Here is a 19,482-nt window from a genome sequence, read left to right as displayed (position 1 = left end):
GCATATTTTCTATGCCAGGTGAAATCGCGCATCATTAACTCATTCTTATGAATGTATCCAAATAAATGTCACTAGAAAACAGCTTAAACAAATGCAGCTACTTTGCTGTTATTCTGGCTGCACTGTTTGACATGACTGTAAGTTAGCCGTAGTTGGCTAGTTATCAAGCAAGGGATATGAATGTTGCCAGCCAGAATGGCAATAGAACATTTAGAACGAATGACTGGGTCGCGTCCATAGATACAGAACAAAAATACTTAACGACTGGGTTGTGTCTCTGGCATCCGAACCGATAGAACGAGCGACCAGACGGCTTGTGTAGCAACCATAGATTTGTGTCAGGATTATATCTCGTGGAAGGATGCATTAGAATGAATAAATTAATCAAAATAAAGTTTTTAATATCATTTTTAAATATAATTATTTGAATATGTTGGTAACCTGTTGTATCTCATGGCAATCACTTAAATATCTCATGGCAAACATTTAGTAGTGAATTGCATACAAGTGTAACTTCATCACTTCGTGTGCTGCACACCAGAGGCACTCCAATAGATTCACCAGCTCCCGCCGTCTCCTGTTGTGCTATTTACAAACAAACACGTGGCTGGCTCAACTGTTCTGGAGAACTACGGTAAGCTTCATAATGTAAAATTCAGAATGCAATCGGCTTTATCTCTTACGTATTGCACAAGTTAACTTAAAAAGGAGCTACAAATAATCACATTTATTGAAAAACATCAGATAAATAGTTTTGACTGAAACCATCCGTGGCCTTTTCCAAATACCCCATATACTGTATATGCGGTATACTGCCCAAGCCTACTCAATGACCATTGAGTCTCCTGAGTGTGCAATGTTTTTAGAGGCAAGGATTACAAAGAGAGCCGATGACAGTAAACCACCCTTAGAGATAAGTGATTATCTCCCACGTTTCTGCCTCTCATTCCATGGAGAGATTTGAGGGTGGTGGAAACTGGAAACATCAGTTGAAGGTTTTACCGAAAGCAAGTCAGCCGTTTAAGCAGATTCTAAGTGTAGATGATCAATGGGAACAGTTTGCTTCACATTCATGCCCTTGACAACAGTGCACTGATGTCACCATCTTAGAATGTGCATCCTTCTACCTTTCCAACAGTAGGTTAATTGTTTAAACAGATGTTGTTCTGTATTGTACCATTTCCTTCCTTTCCCAAGTTTGTGGAAACAAATTATTTACCTTCACATCAATAAATAATCGTGACTGTTTGTAACCACCTGGTGCCTAGTGTAGGGCCTATGTCTGAGGGACATGAAAAATTATAGGAAAATGATAGAATGACGGAAACAAGATAAAGGGGGAATTGGATGGTATTTGAAAAAGCTGGCACAGTGGTAACTGTTACACAACGGTCTGCCAATTATGTACTCTAAGAATTGAGTGAGTATACAGGAAATGGATGTAAGCTTCTCAGAGCTAGTGATTAATCGTGAGAGCTCTGTGCCTTGGTTAATAACTCACTGCTAGACAGATGGTGTCCGGTTGTAAAAGTTATTTATTTGCCAGTAGAGCATTCTCAGTTCTCACATTCTTTGTCTGAATGAATTAATGAATTGGTCTCTCTGTCATTTGAGCTAACCTATTGAGAAAAACTACTTTTTATGTTTTATTTTTTACTAGTGGGCCTTCTGTAAACTGTGTTGCGTTTCATCATACCCTCACAGGTTAATGTGAGTGAAGGGAGCGCCCAACTTGAGTACTCCCCTACCCTGCTGTCCCTCTGATTCTCTCCACTCAACTCTCAGGGAGTGTGAAGTGTGTGTGTGCATACAGATTTTTGGGAGGACAAATTCAATCAGGACCGTAGAGCAGCTCAGCTCAATGGCTGCTAATTGTTGTTCTTAAATCGATTACCTTCTCCATGTGTCAGTCTCTATTGGCGTGTGTCATTCATCAGTAATGTGAGGACATGTCTCCCAAAGCAAACAATGTGGGGGTAGACAGAATTAGAAATTAAAATACTTGAATGGACATGAACCTCCTTATGATGGGATAAAGGTTAGCCATTGTGGTCAGGGAGTTGGTCAACCATGACTTGCCAGTGCTGTGATAAGATATTGTGTAAAATATGTATCTGTCCTATACTTTGTTTGTTAGCCAGTTTTAGAGGAATTATTTTTTTGTAACTGCCAATATCCCAACATTCCATTCAAACAATGCATTCAATCCACAGCCATACACTGGCTGAAATAAGTTGATAGGACTTAGACAAGTTGTAAATGCCAATTTCTCCATGACCAATATGGCTGCCATTTTTCCCCCATTCTGGAACTTTGACGGTTTATGACAAACTCCTCTAGTAATTTAATAGGATATATATGGGGGTAGGCCTACTGTATATGAAGGAAGAGGCTTATTTTACTTTAATACACATGACATGAATTATCTTTATCTTACTGTTCCCCATTTTAGTTGTGTTCTCCATAGAATTGGAATGAGTGGAACGTTCAAGTGATTCTATTTCAATGGTGTTTGCACTTTGTCTTCATGATTTTGGAACAGGCAAAACTGGCCTACCTTTGTCCGGATTGCATGATGGCAACCAGGTTAGACTTGGAAGGTAGTGCTCTGCCACTGATTCTCCTTTTAAGGGCTCAACTTGTGTTCACCCCTCCACACTCTTGTAGAGCATGTACCACCAGCTGGAAGCTGTCTAACCTGTTAACGCATCATACAATGTATGCAGGCATGTTCTAACGTCAAACTGGTAAACATCAACATTTTCTTCCTGTACTGCTATACTCATCATCACAAGGGTTCTAAATACAAACCGTATTGTATGATTTAACGACACAAGTTGTAATTCTGACATTGCCATTTAGCCTAGCCAGTGTGTGTTCGTGTGCGGGTATCTATCTATGTCTGACCGGTTTTATTTGGGGTGTCTGTTTTTGACCCCACCTCTAATGCTGACTCACTGATGTGTTGGCCAAGCTCTCACTGTTATTGTCTTCCCTGCCTGTGACTCCATGCACAGCCATGACCTTGTTCTCCTCTACTCTGACTCACTGCCTGACTGCCTGGCCAAAGCCACGTCTCTGTTGCCCCCTCTTCTCAAATCTTAACCCAACTCTTCCATTATTTCCTTTTGTATAGCCTTTCCATTGTATTGTCTAATCACCAATTCTGTCCTTCACCTCGCTCTCACTCATCCTCTCTCACTCTTGCTCTCTCACTTTCTTTATTCTTTATCCTCACATTACACATTAGTTCCCTATAGTTTTTGTTCTAAACTCACTCCCGCCTGCACAGATTTAATTTGTCTGCATACCTCAACTGTGAGGTCTTTAGATCTAGTTCCGTCCTGTGTGAGTGTTACTTCACATGCTAATCGATTCATGGAGTTTACCCACATCTACGTGGTGTGTTTATCCCATTGCTCATGTTTGTACTGCAGCTTTGGGTCTCTGTCTCTGTGCCGAGTCTCTCTTGCTTCCTCCAGACCAGACTGTGGAGAGGAGAGGACAACAACCCAGGGAACATGTAGGTTCTTTGGGGAAAATCAGGGCCAAGGCCGGGTCAGCTCTGTGTGGGTGGGGGATTTTGGCTCGTCAAGTGGCCAGTGTGGAATGTTTAAGCTGGTTGCCAAGCAAACTGGTTTTGATTTACCATTACAGCGATCAGAGCAGCTTGTCACAATTAGTGGCGTCAGGAGGGAGAGAAACAAACAGAAAGTGTACTTCAAAGGGCCAGCATAGCATATCCTTTTCATGAGTTCATTCCTACCCTGCCTGATGGGTTCTCAGGTTTTCCATCCATATAGGGGCCTAATATCAATTTTAGTTCTGCTTCCTCTCTTTGTAATATCCTGTCTTTAGTAGGCTTAGGCTATTCTCTGAGAGAGTCCTCATATGTTAGTAGTCTTAACATTCATCAATTGATTGTTTGGCCTCTTTCCCTTAGTCATCTTGTTCATTTGATGCCAGGACTACTACCATACATGAAGGCTTCAGTGCTTCCCCTAGTCTTTTTCTTTGGTCGTGCTAATTCAGGGCTGTAAACTCCAAAACATTCCATTGAAACCAATAGACTCTGCATAATTTAGGGCAAGAGAGCTAGGTGATTATTAGGGATGCACGATATATCGGTGAACATATCGGAATCGACCAATATTAGCTAAAAATGCCAACATCGGTATCGGCCGATGTCTAGTTTAACGTCGATGTGCAACCGATGTCAAAGCCGACGTGCATACCAATATAATGTAGTTACATGATGCAATGACACCACGTAAAATGTTGCGCTACACGTGCAACACAGCATTCCTAACTTAGCCCACAATGTCTGCTGTGTGGATCGAGCAGTCAACAAGTCGAGCAGTCATTTGAAAGAGTAAGAACATTTCAGCGAGACAAAGGTGAAATCCATTAACGCCAATATAATGGAATTCATTGCCCTTGACAATCAACCGTTCTCTGTCTTGGGTGATGTTGGCTTTCGCCGTCTGGTCGAGCACCAGTACACACTACCAAGTGCGCTATTTTTCAGATGTTGCCCTACCGGAGTTACACAGTAATAGCGTCACTGCTATTAGTTTCACGACATACATACTATGGCACGCCGTTTGGGTCACTAATACAACCAGCCTGAAAACAATGACCAGTAGAAACTGCAGTCATTTTCATTATTTTTAGCAATGATTTAGGAATCCTTGTGAGTAAGTATGAGCTAGGTTGCCACTTGTTGTTCGCCAATTGAAAATTAACTTCAGTTCATGAAAGTAAATAGCTATCCAGCTACTTAACTCTGTTGCCCAAAGCTAACGTTATAAGCAGCCAGCTAGCTTCATCTGGCTAGTGATACTCGACCAGACCGGGTTATGTGTTGTGAAACTAGTCACAATAAAGATTAGGCACAATAGTGGAATTTGCGGTTTGCCTTGAAAATAAAAGTATGTCATTGACAGTGATGCAAATTAATACAAATTGTGGAATTATGCCATACTTTTATTTTGAAGGCTAACCGCAAAGTCCACTGTTGTGGCTAATCCTTATTGTGGCTAGCTTCACATAAATGGGTCTAACCACCATTAATCAAATAAGAACCGTCTTATAAATTAGGGTTATTTTAGATGACACCTAGCTATATGGCTAACTATATAGCTACTGAAACAGATTATCGTTTTGCTATGTGTTGGGGAAGAACATTGTTTGCATCCATGAGCTAGCTAGCTGTCAAATAGTGTTATTTGACACGTCAAATATTGTTAAATAGTATCTTTTTTGACACGCAAAGACCCAAACGGCTTTCCTTAGAAATCCTGGTTGAGAATGAAACAACTGAAAGAATGAACAATGAAACAACACAGCAAGTAAGTGAAAGAAATAGGTTTTGATTATGTTTTACTGGTAATGGGGACATACGTAAATACCAGCAGAATAACTTTTTGGTGTGTGTCTGTATGTGTGTGTAACCTTTATTTAACTTGGCAAGTCAGTTAAGAACTAATTTTTATTTACAATGACGGCCTACCCCGGCCAAACCCGGACGATGCTGGCCCAATAATGCGCCGCCCAATGGGACTCCCAATCACGGCCGGATGTGATGTAGCCTGGATTCGAACCAGGGACTGCAGTGGCGCCTCTGCACTGAGATGCAGTGCCTTAGACCACTGCGTGTGTGTGTGTTAACGATTTAACTGTACTAGAATGGCCGCTAAAAATGTTAAATATCTGTATCATTTTTTTGGGGCAAGGAAGATATCGATATCGGCCAAAAATATCATATCGGTGCATCACTAGTGATTATTCTCTTCCTACATTAAACAACAGAGGATAATCAAAATTAGTGAAGTGCAGAATGCGTTAAAATATCAGCTGTAAGTAAGGCATAAAAACTAGGACTAGAAATAAAGAGAATGGCTTTGTTTTAGTGAGATCTGAAATGAAAGTAGCCTACTTCTCCTAGAATAGAACAGTGAACAGATTGTGTCTTCATAGAGAGAGATGCAGTGGATTGGACAGAGACAATGGATGCGTTCCCCAATGGCACCCAATTCCTTATATAGTGCCACTAGGGCCCTGGTCAAAAGTAGTGCACTACATAGGGCATAGGGTGCCATTTGGGATACAACTCATCTTGCAGCCTACAGTGCCTCCACTCCTGTCTGGTCCGCAGGGTTGTCTGTGTTTTAAAGGCTCTCTCCCTCCCTGGTGGAACAGCATGCCTTGTTTTGTTTAACGCCCTGTTCCCATTTACTTACCTCCAGTTTTTTTCCAGATTCTATTTCATTGTTGGATTATTTGTATTGATTGCGGGCCTAGAGCTGTTCTATAATACTTTTAACCAGGGCTCATAGGGCTCTTGTCAAAAACTAAATTAGTGCATTATAAGCAGGGTAAGGTGCCATTTGGGAGACAGCCTAGCCGGCCACACTCTCCTGGCTGTAGTATTGGTGTCCCAGGCAGAAGCCATCTGTCTCCTCTCCTGTGGTGGCGGGGGTGGGAGGAGGGGGGTGGGTGCAGCACTAAACTCTCCCCTCCCTCCTAAATGCAGTTCTGTAAAACAAACATAGATGGAGTCTAGTTTTTCCCTGTGTGCTTTGACAGACCTGGACCCAGAGGCTGAAACCGAAAGACACACTGCCTTGATGCTTGCTTGGACTGCGGCGGCATCCCAAATGTAACCTTTTTTCCTACAATAGTGCACTACTTTTCACCGATACCCATAGGGCTCTGGTCAAAAGTAGTGCACTATATTGGGAATTTAATTGTGTACCATTTTGGAGGCAGTCCCAGATGCAGATAGAGACACTGACTGTCTTGCTATTTGCTTGTTGTAGTAGCCTAGCTATGTATGTAGGAATGGTGGCACTGTGTGGCAGGTACAGTATGTGGGGCATGCTGCTAGCCTAGCGGAGCGTAGTGGCCCAGTCAGTCTGAGACGTGTGTCATGCATGTGCCTGGATCAACATGCCTGTCACACATGCCAAGCATGTCATGGTACTCACTCTCCTACTACTGCTGCACAGAAAAAGCTGTATGTTTGAATGCGTTTCTTTTTATTACCCTCCTGTCCTCCTGTCTGTTTTGACTGATGTATTCCCATGTTACAGTAGCTTGTGTTTTCATGGTAATGTATTGCTCCTGCTCCTGTGTGTGTGTGTGTGTGCGTGCGTATAAAATAAAATAATATTTGTCACATGCCGAATACAACAGGTGTAGATCTTACAGTGAAATGCGTACTTTCAAGCCCTTAACCAACAATGCAGTTTTAAGAAAATAGCCCCCAAAAAGTAAGAGATAAGAATAACAAATAATTAAAGAATAACAAATAATCATACACACATGCACAGATTGCTCGCACATTCACCCTCAGTTTTTATAGTGGAAAGATATCACATGTGTGTGCGTCTGCATGTACATGATCCCTGAAATTGCGGGAGAAGGAGAGCCTATATTCCCTCTTAGCCAGGATAGCATAGCTGTGGTTTACCACTCATATTGATGCCAAGGATCCCAAAGTACCAGCCACTTTTATTAGGTTACTCCACACACGTTTGTAGGTGGAAATTTAGATCTCCCAAATATAACTTTTTAAATTGTGTTAAGAAAACTTAGACCTTACACTGAATGTTTTGAATGGCATTCAGTTCATGTAAAAACATCAAGGCTAGTGCAAGATTTACAATGAGGGGTGCCCCCAACAATTCAATCCAGACAACAGGGTTGTAAAAGTTCACATAAACTTAATGTTTAAATATATATGTGGGTATCAATAACTCATTGGTGTTATTATGTTTAGAGACATTTGACTCTGGTCTTTAACTTTTTGGAATAGATTTTGCCCATGATTCTAGATATAGAACTAACCAGTAATTTAACATTTATTTCAAATTCATATTCCCTCATTAAGTTGTAGGCTAGTGATTCATTCAGATTTTGCTGCCTGTGGTGTTTCTAAATGTTACATTAGGCATGTGTTGCTCTTTTTTTTTTAATGGTTAGATTAGCTAGTTATTGCAAACATTCAGCACGAAGCGTTAGTCCTATCTAGTAAGAAGTAGGCCTGCTGTAGGGCAGGAGGCGCCTACCGGTATCTCATGTTTCTGTAACTTGATGTACAAGTACACCCCCTAGGCAGACTAGTGTCTTATCTACTATAAATCAAATAAGCCTAGTAGAAAACAAAAAGTAGAGGGACACAATACTGTTGAATCATGTTGGGCTTCATTGCATCATTTCTGTCCATTGAAGCGGCTGATTCCCACTGTTGACAGCATTGTGCCATAATCATGTGCTCATCCTCTCTCCATTGGCTTTCTGCACCTTTACTCAATCACAGCATCCAAACCAGCCAGCCAGCCCCCATGAAAATCCCACGTTTACATGTTACAGCAAGCTGAAAATAACTTCCAAATAAATATGTGGTGTGCATAGACACAGATGAAAGGGACTTTCAAAAACAGGGGGAAAAACGTCAAATTGCTTGTTATGTTTAATCTCCTTCCATAAAAGTTATTTTTTCTTGTTAATGCTTTGACTTTATATGGCAAGGTGCTCTAACAATTAGCAGCAGGGACAGTGAGAATGTTATGTGGTGAACAGGGAGGCTGAATATGTGTTGTTCACACACTGAGGGGTTCCAGACCCTGACACCTTTCCCTGATGAACCCCCTAAAAAGCTTAAATCCCAGCCCTTGCTAAACTGTTGAAATACCATCGTAATATCACAAACATACAGCACAACTAGTTGTTCCAGAAAGAAGTCAGGTCAGCCCATTCCCATAGGAAGAGTAACATGAGAGGGAATTGACGTGATATAGTATGTTTCATAATGTAGGCAGATCTCATCAAGGCGGTTTGGTTTCTATGGTTTGGAAGGGGTGATTGTTTCTGAATAAAAGCATGAAAGAGGAATAAAAAAAGTGTAATAAAAGTTGAAAATAAGTAAGACTATGCTGTTCTCCTTTTTGATTGATTTACAGTCTTTCTTTTTATGACTGTTCTCAACAACATGGATCTCTCCTATAACCGTGTTTGTTTATATCTAGCTGACTGTGTCCCTCCCCTTCCCCCTGTCTATAGGTGTGAGTAGTAATGCGGTGCTGGTCCCAGAGAGGGTGAGTGCTGTGCTGGGGAAGAACATTACTCTGGGCTGCAGGGTGGAGGTGGGCACCAACCTCAGCCTCACCCAGAGCTCCTGGGAGCGTCGCCTGCCCTCAGGCACCATCACCCTGGCCGTCTTCAACCCCCAGTTTGGCATCTCCATCTCCCCAGACTACACCAGGCGCCTGTCCTTCATGAACCCCTCCGTGCACGATGCCACCATCGTCCTGGAAGGCGTGGGTTTTCAGGACATTGGGTCTTACACGTGTAAAGTGGCGACTTTCCCGTTGGGAAACACGCAGGCATCCATCACCGTCAATATACTCGGTACGTGGAACTCTTTAGACTGTGTCGGCCCTGGTCAAAAGTGGTGCACTATAGAGGAAATAGGGGGACATTTTGGATGCAGCCCCAATGGGCCCTGGTCAAAAGGAGTGCTCTAAATGGGGAATAGGGTGCCATTTGGGACACAGACACTCTGCACCCACCATGAAGAATACAGCACCAGCTCCATTTTACCTGAATGTCCTTTCTCAGAAAATCTTCTCACTGTCCCATGAATAATCAGAGGTCAATTCAGACTTGTCCTTGATAAATATTCATACAGCTATTACTGTAGGAGCCAAATGCCTCATAGATTTACTGACTTAATATAAACAAATCCACACGTAAAGGTTCCAATTCGTCTGGAAACATTAAAGTAGCACCTTACTGAAAGTGGAAAGTGAACTTAAAGATTGTTATGCGGTCAGCATGTTTCCACCACTATAATGGTTGATTGGATTGTGGACAGTGATGAAAGCTGCAGCCAGGCTTCATGTGTATCTCTCTTGAGACCAAAGTCCCAAATAGCACCCTATTCTCTATTTAGTTCACTGCCTTTGACTGGTGAAAGTAGGGCACAATATATGGAGTAGGGTGACATTTTGAGACTCGGATGACTAATGAGGGCTACATTAAGTACCGCTGTGACAGGATGCTGCCTGACTCGACTCAGTGTCTGGGCCTCCACAGCCTTCCATTAGCCCACATCTACCTTTACTCTGTTTGAGTCCCAAATGGCACCCTATTCTCTAGTGCACTCCTTTTGACCAGGACCCATGGGGAATAGTGTAATTTGTCTGGTGTCTGGGCTTCCACAGCCTTCCTTAACTGTGTTGTTGTTTATTGGGGGTGTTTTATTTGTTAACACTGTGAGTGGGTACTCTCCTCTTCTGAGAATAATCACTGTTATAAAAACCAAAAGCTCATAGCAGTAAAAAAAAAAATGCTTCCCTTTCTTACAACGTCTTTTAGGAATCTGACGGTTGTAAGAATAAGTAGTCTGGGACAGATATTAATCTAATAAGAGGAGTTCAGTCTACTTTCAGGTAATACACCACCCCCTTCCTCCTAACCACACAAAAGGCACAGGGTTACGTTTTAATGGCCCTCACCTGTAAACAATGGAAAAGGAATAATACACCACCACCGAAACTCTGAAAATTAGAAATACCTTTTGTTTGGGATTTTTATTGCTGGCGAGGAAGTGAGAAACCTGTAGTTTTCTAAGAAACTGAGTTTCTGCTAAGATTTCTAAGAGTTAACAAGACAACACTTAAAAAAGCTGCATTAATGAAGATGCCAACTGATGCTACTAGGCCTGACATTGCGGCAAACTCCACAGTCTGGCCCAGCTCCACTTTCACTTTCTGAGTTATTATTATATCATCAAACCATAAGCGTTCTTTTACTCCGGCCCAGATCTCTCTGCATAGCTCACTGTTCATGACATCAATCAATCAAATGTATTTATAAAGCCCATTTTACATCAGCCAATGTCACAAAGTGCTATACAGAATGCCAGCCTTAAACCCCAAACAGCAAGCAATGCAGATGTAGAAGCACACTGTCTAGGAAAAACTCCCTAGAAAGGCAGGAACCTAGGAAGAAACCTAGAGAGGAAGCAGGCTCTGAGGGGTGGCCAGTCGTCTTCTGGCTGTGCCGGGTGGAGATTATAACATTACATGGCCAAGATGTTCAAACGTTCACAGATTTATTTCACCTTTATTTAACCAGGTAGGCAAGTTGAGAACAAGTTCTCATTTACAATTGCGACCTGGCCAAGATAAAGCAAAGCAGTTCGACAGATACAACGACACAGAGTTACACATGGAGTAAAACAAACATACAGTCAATAATACAGTATAAACAAGTCTATATACGATGTGAGCAAATGAGGTGAGAAGGGAGGTAAAGGCAAAAAAGGCCATGGTGGCAAAGTAAATACAATATAGCAAGTAAAACACTGGAATGGTAGTTTTGCAATGGAAGAATGTGCAAAGTAGAAATAAAAATAATGGGGTGCAAAGGAGCAAAATAAATAAATTAATTAAATACAGTTGGGAAAGAGGTAGTTGTTTGGGCTAAATTATAGGTGGGCTATGTACAGGTGCAGTAATCTGACAGTTGGTGCTTAAAGCTAGTGAGGGAGATAAGTGTTTCCAGTTTCAGAGATTTTTGTAATCCGTTCCAGTCATTGGCAGCAGAGAACTGGAAGGAGAGGCGGCCAAAGAAAGAATTGGTTTTGGGGGTGACTAGAGAGATATACCTGCTGGAGCGTGTGCTACAGGTGGGAGATGCTATGGTGACCAGCGAGCTGAGATAAGGGGGGACTTTACCTAGCAGGGTCTTGTAGATGACATGGAGCCAGTGGGTTTGGCGACGAGTATGAAGCGAGGGCCAGCCAACGAGAGCGTACAGGTCGCAATGGTGGGTAGTATATGGGGCTTTGGTGACAAAACGGATTGCACTGTGATAGACTGCATCCAATTTGTTGAGTAGGGTATTGGAGGCTATTTTGTAAATGACATCCCCAAAGTCGAGGATTGGTAGGATGGTCAGTTTTACAAGGGTATGTTTGGCAGCATGAGTGAAGGATGCTTTGTTGCGAAATAGGAAGCCAATTCTAGATTTAACTTTGGATTGGAGATGTTTGATATGGGTCTGGAAGGAGAGTTTACAGTCTAACCAGACACCTAAGTATTTGTAGTTGTCCACGTATTCTAAGTCAGAGCCGTCCAGAGTAGTGATGTTGGACAGGCGGGTAGGTGCAGGTAGCGATCGGTTGAAGAGCATGCATTTAGTTTTACTTGTATTTAAGAGCAATTGGAGGCCACGGAAGGAGAGTTGTATGGCATTGAAGCTTGCCTGGAGGGTTGTTAACACAGTGTCCAAAGAAGGGCCAGAAGTATACAGAATGGTGTCGTCTGCGTAGAGGTGGATCAGAGACTCACCAGCAGCAAGAGCGACCTCATTGATGTATACAGAGAAGAGAGTCGGTCCAAGAATTGAACCCTGTGGCACCCCCATAGAGACTGCCAGAGGTCCGGACAGCAGACCAGCAGCGTCAAATAATAATAATAACAGTGGGTGCAACAGGTCAGTACCTCAGGAGTAAATGTCAGTTGGCTTTTCATAGCCGATCATTCAGAGTTAGAGACATCATGTGCAGTAGAAAGAGAGAGAGTCGAAAACAGCAAGGTAGCACGTCCGGTGAACAGGTCAGGGTTCCATAGCCGCAGGCAGAACAGTTGAAACTGGAGCAGCAGCACAACCAGGTGGACTGGGGACAGCAAGGAGTCATCAGGCCAGGTAGTCCTGAGGCATGGTCCTAGGTAGGGCTCAGGTCCTCCGAGATGCATTTGATGTTGAGCAATAACATCTTCTCTTTTCAGCTGAGTCATAAAAGCTAAAGAGAACATAACCTTGCAGAAGTGCAGTGCCATTGCAAGACTTGTTCAGGGTCAAATTGTATTGTTTTATTGTTAGAAGTTGTTGCATTAGATAGTCAAAATATCCATTCTCTAGGATTTACTTGATCATCCAATGAGCCCCATAAATGCAGTGATTGGTGATCATTGTAATTATTTTAAAGTGTACTGATTGATTGATCTGTCAAAACTGTGGATTTAATGCATGGTTTGACTACTGGCCATACAGTTCAACTGTAGTCCTGGTGTAACGGTTCTCTTCTATCTCCTCCTCTGACGAAGAGGTGGAACAAGGATCGGACCAAAATGCAGCGTGATGATGATTCATGATATTTTAACCTCTTACCTCTACCTGGGACGCTTGCGTCCCAACTAGAGCTCTGGAAATGCAAATGCGCTACGCTAAATGCTAATAGTATTAGTTAAAACTCAAAAGTTCATTAAAATACACATGCAGGGTATCAAATTAAAGCTACACTCGTTGTGAATCCAGGCAACAAGTCAGATTTTTAAAATGCTTTTCGGCGACAGCATGAGAAGCTATTATCTGATAGCATGCACCAATACACTACAACAGAAAAGAACAGCAGGGGACGTAAACAAAATAATTAGCATTTCGGCGTTACACAAACCGCACAATAAAATAGAAAACAGTCATTACCTTTCACCATCTTCTTTGTTGGCACTCCTAGATGTCCCATAAACACTATTGGGTCTTTATTTCGATTAAATCGGGCCATATAAAGCCAAGATATCGTTATATGTAGACTGTGTGATAAACGAAAAAAACAGCGATTTCACAACGTAACGTCATTTTTTAAAATTCAAAAAGTAGACGATAAACTTTCACAAAACACTTCGAAATACGTTTGTAATGCTACTTTAGGTATTAGTAAACGTTAATAAGCGATAAAAATCATCCGTAGGCGATGTACATATCATTAGCTGTCGTCTTGGAAAAAATTTCAGGAGAGAGCTCTTCCGGAATGATCTGGGCGGAGACCGGATGTACGTCGTGCCCCTCTTTCGGTTCAACCAAGAATCAAAGAGGATTAAATTCACAAGATACTCGACTACATGGGGATGCTGTGGGAGTTGAATGCTCGGTCTTATCTAATTCGGCTCACTGTTAACAATTGCTGGAAGTGGCGCAAGGATATTTATTTCCATTTTCTGTGATCAGGTTTTCCTGCGCTTTCCGATGTAACGCACGTTATGTAATAGCCACAGTCGTGATTTAACCAGTTTTAAAAACGTCCGAGGGTTTCCTATACACACATTCTAACCATATGAACGTACTATATTCCTGGCATGAGTAGCAGGGCGCTGAAATGTTGCGCGATTTTTAACAAAATGTTCAAAAAAGTAGAGGGTAGGAGCAACTAGTTAATGAAGGAAAAAACTATACATGAAGAAACTACAAAATAATGAAATGTGAAAACCGAAACAGCCCTATCTGGTGCAAACACAAAGACCGGAACAATCACCCACAAAACACTCAAAGAATATGGCTGCCTAAATATGGTTCCCAATCAGAGACAACGATACACACCTGCCTCTGATTGAGAACCACTCCAGACAGCCATAGACTTTGCTAGATAACCCCACTAAGCCACACACCCAACACCCCACAAAACTCCAAGACAAAACACACCACACTAAACCCATGTCACACCCTGGCCTGACCGAATAAATGAAGACAAACACAATATATTACGACCAGGGCGTGACACCTGGTTGGCTCGCTTTGTCAGTTGTGCTCATAGGGCTGGGCAATATGTCCAAAATATTATATCACGTATTTAGAAGAAAAAAAATGGACGGTAGACCGGGAATTTTATATTTGGTATTTTTATGTTTTTTCAATAATAAACGTTATACATCTGCTTTGAGTAGTGCGTGACCGTAGGGTAGCAACAAGGGCTGTGGCGGTCATGAAATTTTGTCAGCCTGTAATTGTCAAGCAAATAACTGTTGGTCTCATGGTAATTGACCCGTTAATTAACATAAACACATTTAGGATCTCTTGTCTTCCACTCATAGCCTACAAGCCACCGATGTAGACCTTTGAAACATTTACATTTTAAAAAGTATAATAAATCCATATAATATAGACTACAGCATCACAATCAATCCATTATTTATTTTTGACAGGTCTAAAGAAACATGATATGAAGAAAATAATTATAATCCCCCCTGCATGCCGAAGCACCTCTCACTCGCATGATCGGGTCTTTCTTACAGGTTACAAGTCAGCCTCTCCAAATTAGCACGTCCGGGGCTTTGAACAAAACAAAGTCGTCTCTAACCAATCTGAGTATCAAAGCCAATGTCAATTTTTAAAACCACCGCTTTATCCACGTGTGTTCTGGCTCTAGCCCAACCCATTGGTTTCTGGACCAGTCAAACTCCCCCAAATGTGTTCACATTCAGTGAAGGGTTTGGGAGGTCTCAGATCCAGATTCATTGCAGAGAAGAAACTAACGTCAGAGGGTGTGGCATAGCGTTTGGCTGAAGCAAGGTGTCTGGGTAGCCAGGCAATAGATTCAGATGAGTAATGATGGAAAAGAAAGGCAGCCTGGCTGCTCCCTGAATCATACATTTAACCACTAGAGCCAATTTGTGAAGTGGAATAGCGCTTTCCAGCCTCTTTCCCTCACCTTCCTGCACTATTGCAATTCCACAAATACACAACATGCGTAGCATCAATTTAGCAAAATATTTATTACACATTATCCAAACAGATTGTTGCATGCAAGCCTTTAGTCCTAGCGTATTTACTTCACACAAAGTCGCCATAAATTCAAAATGCACACATAATTGACACTGCCGGACTGCACACGCAACAAAAATACAGGAAACACCTACAGTATAGACTATCCAAGAACGTGTCTCTTTGAGCAGTTATTGTGACTCTTCAGACAGTCACAAATTTGATAGGCCTATACACAATTCACTACATGGGTATCTCTGTCACAGACATGAAGTCAATTCAGAGAGGCATGAGGAAAATGTAGTCTTCTCAAGAGCCTAGGCTATTGAGGAACATGATAACGCTCATCATTTATGAACGGCCTGTTTCGCAATTCACAACGTAATTGGCGATCAAAGATAGAGTAACTATCATTACTAAATATCATCAGTTTAATTTGCTCTTATTTGGAGAGAACTTTGTCATAGTGACCATATCTTGGTTTTAAACACTTTAAATGGGCACTTCCGATTTTTGCTGTATTTCCCGGGACTCTCGGGATAAATATACATTTTTCCCGGTATTGAAGTCTAGTAGGAAATATTAATCCCTAGTGAAACCCCTACTGGCTGTCAGCGTTGACAGTTAGTGATTGTGAGAGGTGTCTAATATTTAGTATGTCTGTCGGTGCACTAGAACAGTTCAAGTTGTGCTTTGTGGAACAGGTCGAGTGCTATATCACAGCGGTCACTTTCCTTTCACGTGGATCTAAAGCACTGAATATCAGCACACATTAACAGCAACCCACCTCCCCAGCTCAGGACAGGACACCACACAATGAAACAGAGACACACAACAGCACTGAGTATTATGTCTGACATTGGTCTGTGTTAAACTGTTTTCCAGGTCATTATGAACCATATTAGCAAGCCATGAGTAGTAGGAGCAGTTTCAAAGTACAGCATTTACAACACAAAATCCATTGTTTTGGTTTAGGAGGAAGGGAATGGAGTTCAAACAGCTTCATGGAGATGCTCCAAAAGTCACTCTAATAGAGATGTCTTGGTCGATGCTGCACAATAATATTGCTTTCACAAACATCTCTCGCAAACATCTCCAGCACAATAACAATACAAAATAGTTGAGTTCCCTCCAAAGTGCTGCTATAGTATCAGATTGCTTGGCTCATCATTTTTTAATAGATATCTGTGAAATGCAGGGATTCAATGTGTGTCTGGCAGCAGCGTGTGTGTACCGTGGCCACTTCCTCCTGTCTGTCCACATCTCCGTCCCTGTTTTATGTTGCACATTATTTATTTATCTTCATATACAAAATATCAATACTCATTTTGTAATCTATTCTCCATTCTGTTTTGTTATCTCTCTGCATGCCCTTTTCTCTCTCTCGCTTGTTTTCTTTCTCTCCTTGTGTCTCACTGTCTCTCCTCTGCCTCTCTCGCTCAATTTTTTGTTGTTGTCTGTATGTATATCGCCAATGCTGCGAAATGAATTGCAACATTGGGAACATTCTAGTGTTCTCATCTCTCTCTTTCCCTTAGTGGAGCCCAAGGTTTACGTCTCTGCCGGCTCAATGGCCCTGGTGGATGGTGGTAATGAGTCGGTGGCAGCCACCTGCATAGCGGAGCGCGGCCGGCCTGCAGCCGAGGTGTCCTGGGAGACTGAGCTGTTTGGCCGCTCTGAGGTCCAGACGCAGGACGAGCCCAACGGCACCTATTCCACCCAGGTACAAACAGAACAGAGCTCCTGCTTTGACAACACACCACAGTACCGACAGATTGTGTTCCAAATGTCAGCCTATTTCCAATATAGTGCACTACTTTTGACAAAGACCAGTTTTGGCCAGTTTTGCCCTTGGGCTCTAGGCAAAAGCTAAATATATAGGGAATAGGGTTCCATTTGGGACACAATAGAGAGAGAGAGAGAGATGAGAAAGCGAGAGATCATGAAGCAGGCATGCAGAGCTCACACTGACACTCTTTAAACATGTTTAAATATTTACACGTCTAACTAAATGTCGCCTCCACCACCCAGGTGCACTATGTGTTGGAGCCACGGAGACACTCCCAGGGCCACACCCTCACCTGTGTGGTGCGCCACCCGGCCCTGCAGACTGAGTTCAGGATACCCTACGTGCTCGATGTGCAGTGTGAGTGTTGTGGGGGACCAGGTCGTACAGGACAGCAGAGCAGTAGGGTCATTTAAATAGAACAACTAGATCAGCTTTTTCATGGTTTGTATATAGAGATGGGTGCCACCATTACAAGGAGAGGGATAGCTAGCTATCTTTGTGTTTTGTTTGAGAGTGGTTGTTGTGCTGATAGGTGGGCTTTGTGTTGATGATCTGTCTTGCCTCAGTTGTCTGTCAGCGACAGCTGCTGCTCATGTTGTTTCAGCATATTCTCTCTGACTACATAAACATTTAGACAACTGCCACATGTATCAGTGAAGTGATGCTGTCTGTATCTGATCTATAACCTATCATACTGCTAGCCTGATTTACAGTACAGTTTGCACAGAGAACAGACTGACTCCCTGTCTTCCCTCTTTTGCTCATAAAAGGGCCATTAAGGAGTCATCTTCATTTTATAATCATTGATGCATGCTTCCTTGGCAAGCTGAACTGGTGAATAGTGGGTAGTATCTATTTTGGACTATGTGAGTGCAAGCTAATGAAGGCGTTGTATGAAATATTGATCAAGCCTCAGCAGCAGCAGGTGGAAGAGAGGTAGGAGGAGGTGGGGGCAGAAGGGTGGAGATGCAGAAAGCCGAGGTTAGGAAGAGAAAGGTTTGTAGCTCAATAAATCGTGTCAAATGCAGAGGCAGGGGATTTTAAGTGCCAAAGAAGCACAATTTCACCATGAACAGAGTGCAAAGGTCAACATGACACACTGATCACGTCTTGTTCCCTGCCCGACCGTGTACTGTAATACGTTTTGCCTGCTCACTCTCCAGAGAAATCAAAAAGGGGAAATTGGATACCAAGTCATTGTTTACAGTTATTACATCTGTAATAGCTCTGGTAGTGGCTGGTTGTGAGCTGCTGGAGAGAGTGGATTATTACCCCTATATCTCCACGCTCTGACCTGTCTGAAGTAGGCTGTCTGTCTGTCTGTCTGTCTGTCTGTCTGTCTGTCTGTCTTTCTCTTTTTCTCTCTCTCTCTCTCTCTCTCTCTCTCTCTCTCTCGTTGATTGTTTTCTAGGTTTCACACAGCCAACAAAACCTCTGTGCAGTAGAATTCTTCAATTCTGCTTTTTCATTTAGATTATCACTTGTTTTGTTTGTATATTGCTTGCTTTTTCCTCCTGGGGGGAAAGCTCATTTGTCATCACTGTACTGCTAGAGGTCACATTGGCTATTGTGTAGAATGTACAATGCACTCTAGGGTATTTTCTTTTAAATGAATCTCCTGTTTTGTATAGAAAGAATATTGTGTTATTAAAGGATCCTGATCATAGTGTATCTTGTACAATAGGCCTATATGGTATGTACCCTAGTCTACTTTATTACAAAGTAGCTACAGTAAGTAACTAATAATAATAATAATACAGTTTTTCTCAGTTGCTTTGGTGCATTTTTCACATCATCACTAACATGTGCAAAATAATAAGTGCATTTCTCAGAACAATTTGTACAAACTGCAATATACAATAGATATGTTTCTAAAGCTAGTCAGTCACTAAAAATCCTTAGTACATCTCTCAAAAGTAAATATTCATGCCAATGATCATGTCAGTGTCATCAGAATGATAAGTCACTGAGTCATTGTTCACAAACAAGGTCCCCAAAATGTTTAGGCATGTTGTCAATGGAACTGTGTACTTTGACAGTATTACCTGATGTAAACTTAGGCTACAGTTTGGATGACAGCTACTGTATTGAAAATGCACAAGGCTGCACTTCTATGGCATATATCAATTTCAACAGTACTA

At 42.1% G+C, this 19,482-nt stretch overlaps 1 protein-coding gene across 1 annotated transcript in view; it reads left to right on the top strand.

Moving 5' to 3' along the window:
• LOC115141811 (nectin-3-like protein) overlaps window positions 1-19,482 on the top strand; it is a 70,452-nt gene that overhangs the window by 34,883 nt on the left and 16,087 nt on the right. The window contains exons 2-4 of the mRNA XM_029681032.2: window positions 9,067-9,414; window positions 17,091-17,275; window positions 17,584-17,698. Of these exons, the coding sequence (XP_029536892.1) occupies window positions 9,067-9,414; window positions 17,091-17,275; window positions 17,584-17,698 (648 nt within the window). The remainder of the gene's footprint in view (window positions 1-9,066; window positions 9,415-17,090; window positions 17,276-17,583; window positions 17,699-19,482) is intronic.

Source organism: Oncorhynchus nerka, linkage group LG14, assembly GCF_034236695.1.
Source record: "Oncorhynchus nerka isolate Pitt River linkage group LG14, Oner_Uvic_2.0, whole genome shotgun sequence".
NCBI classification, from domain to species: domain Eukaryota; kingdom Metazoa; phylum Chordata; class Actinopteri; order Salmoniformes; family Salmonidae; genus Oncorhynchus; species Oncorhynchus nerka.
Note: the sequence above shows the minus strand (reverse complement) of the source record. Positions and strands in the feature narration are given on the sequence as shown.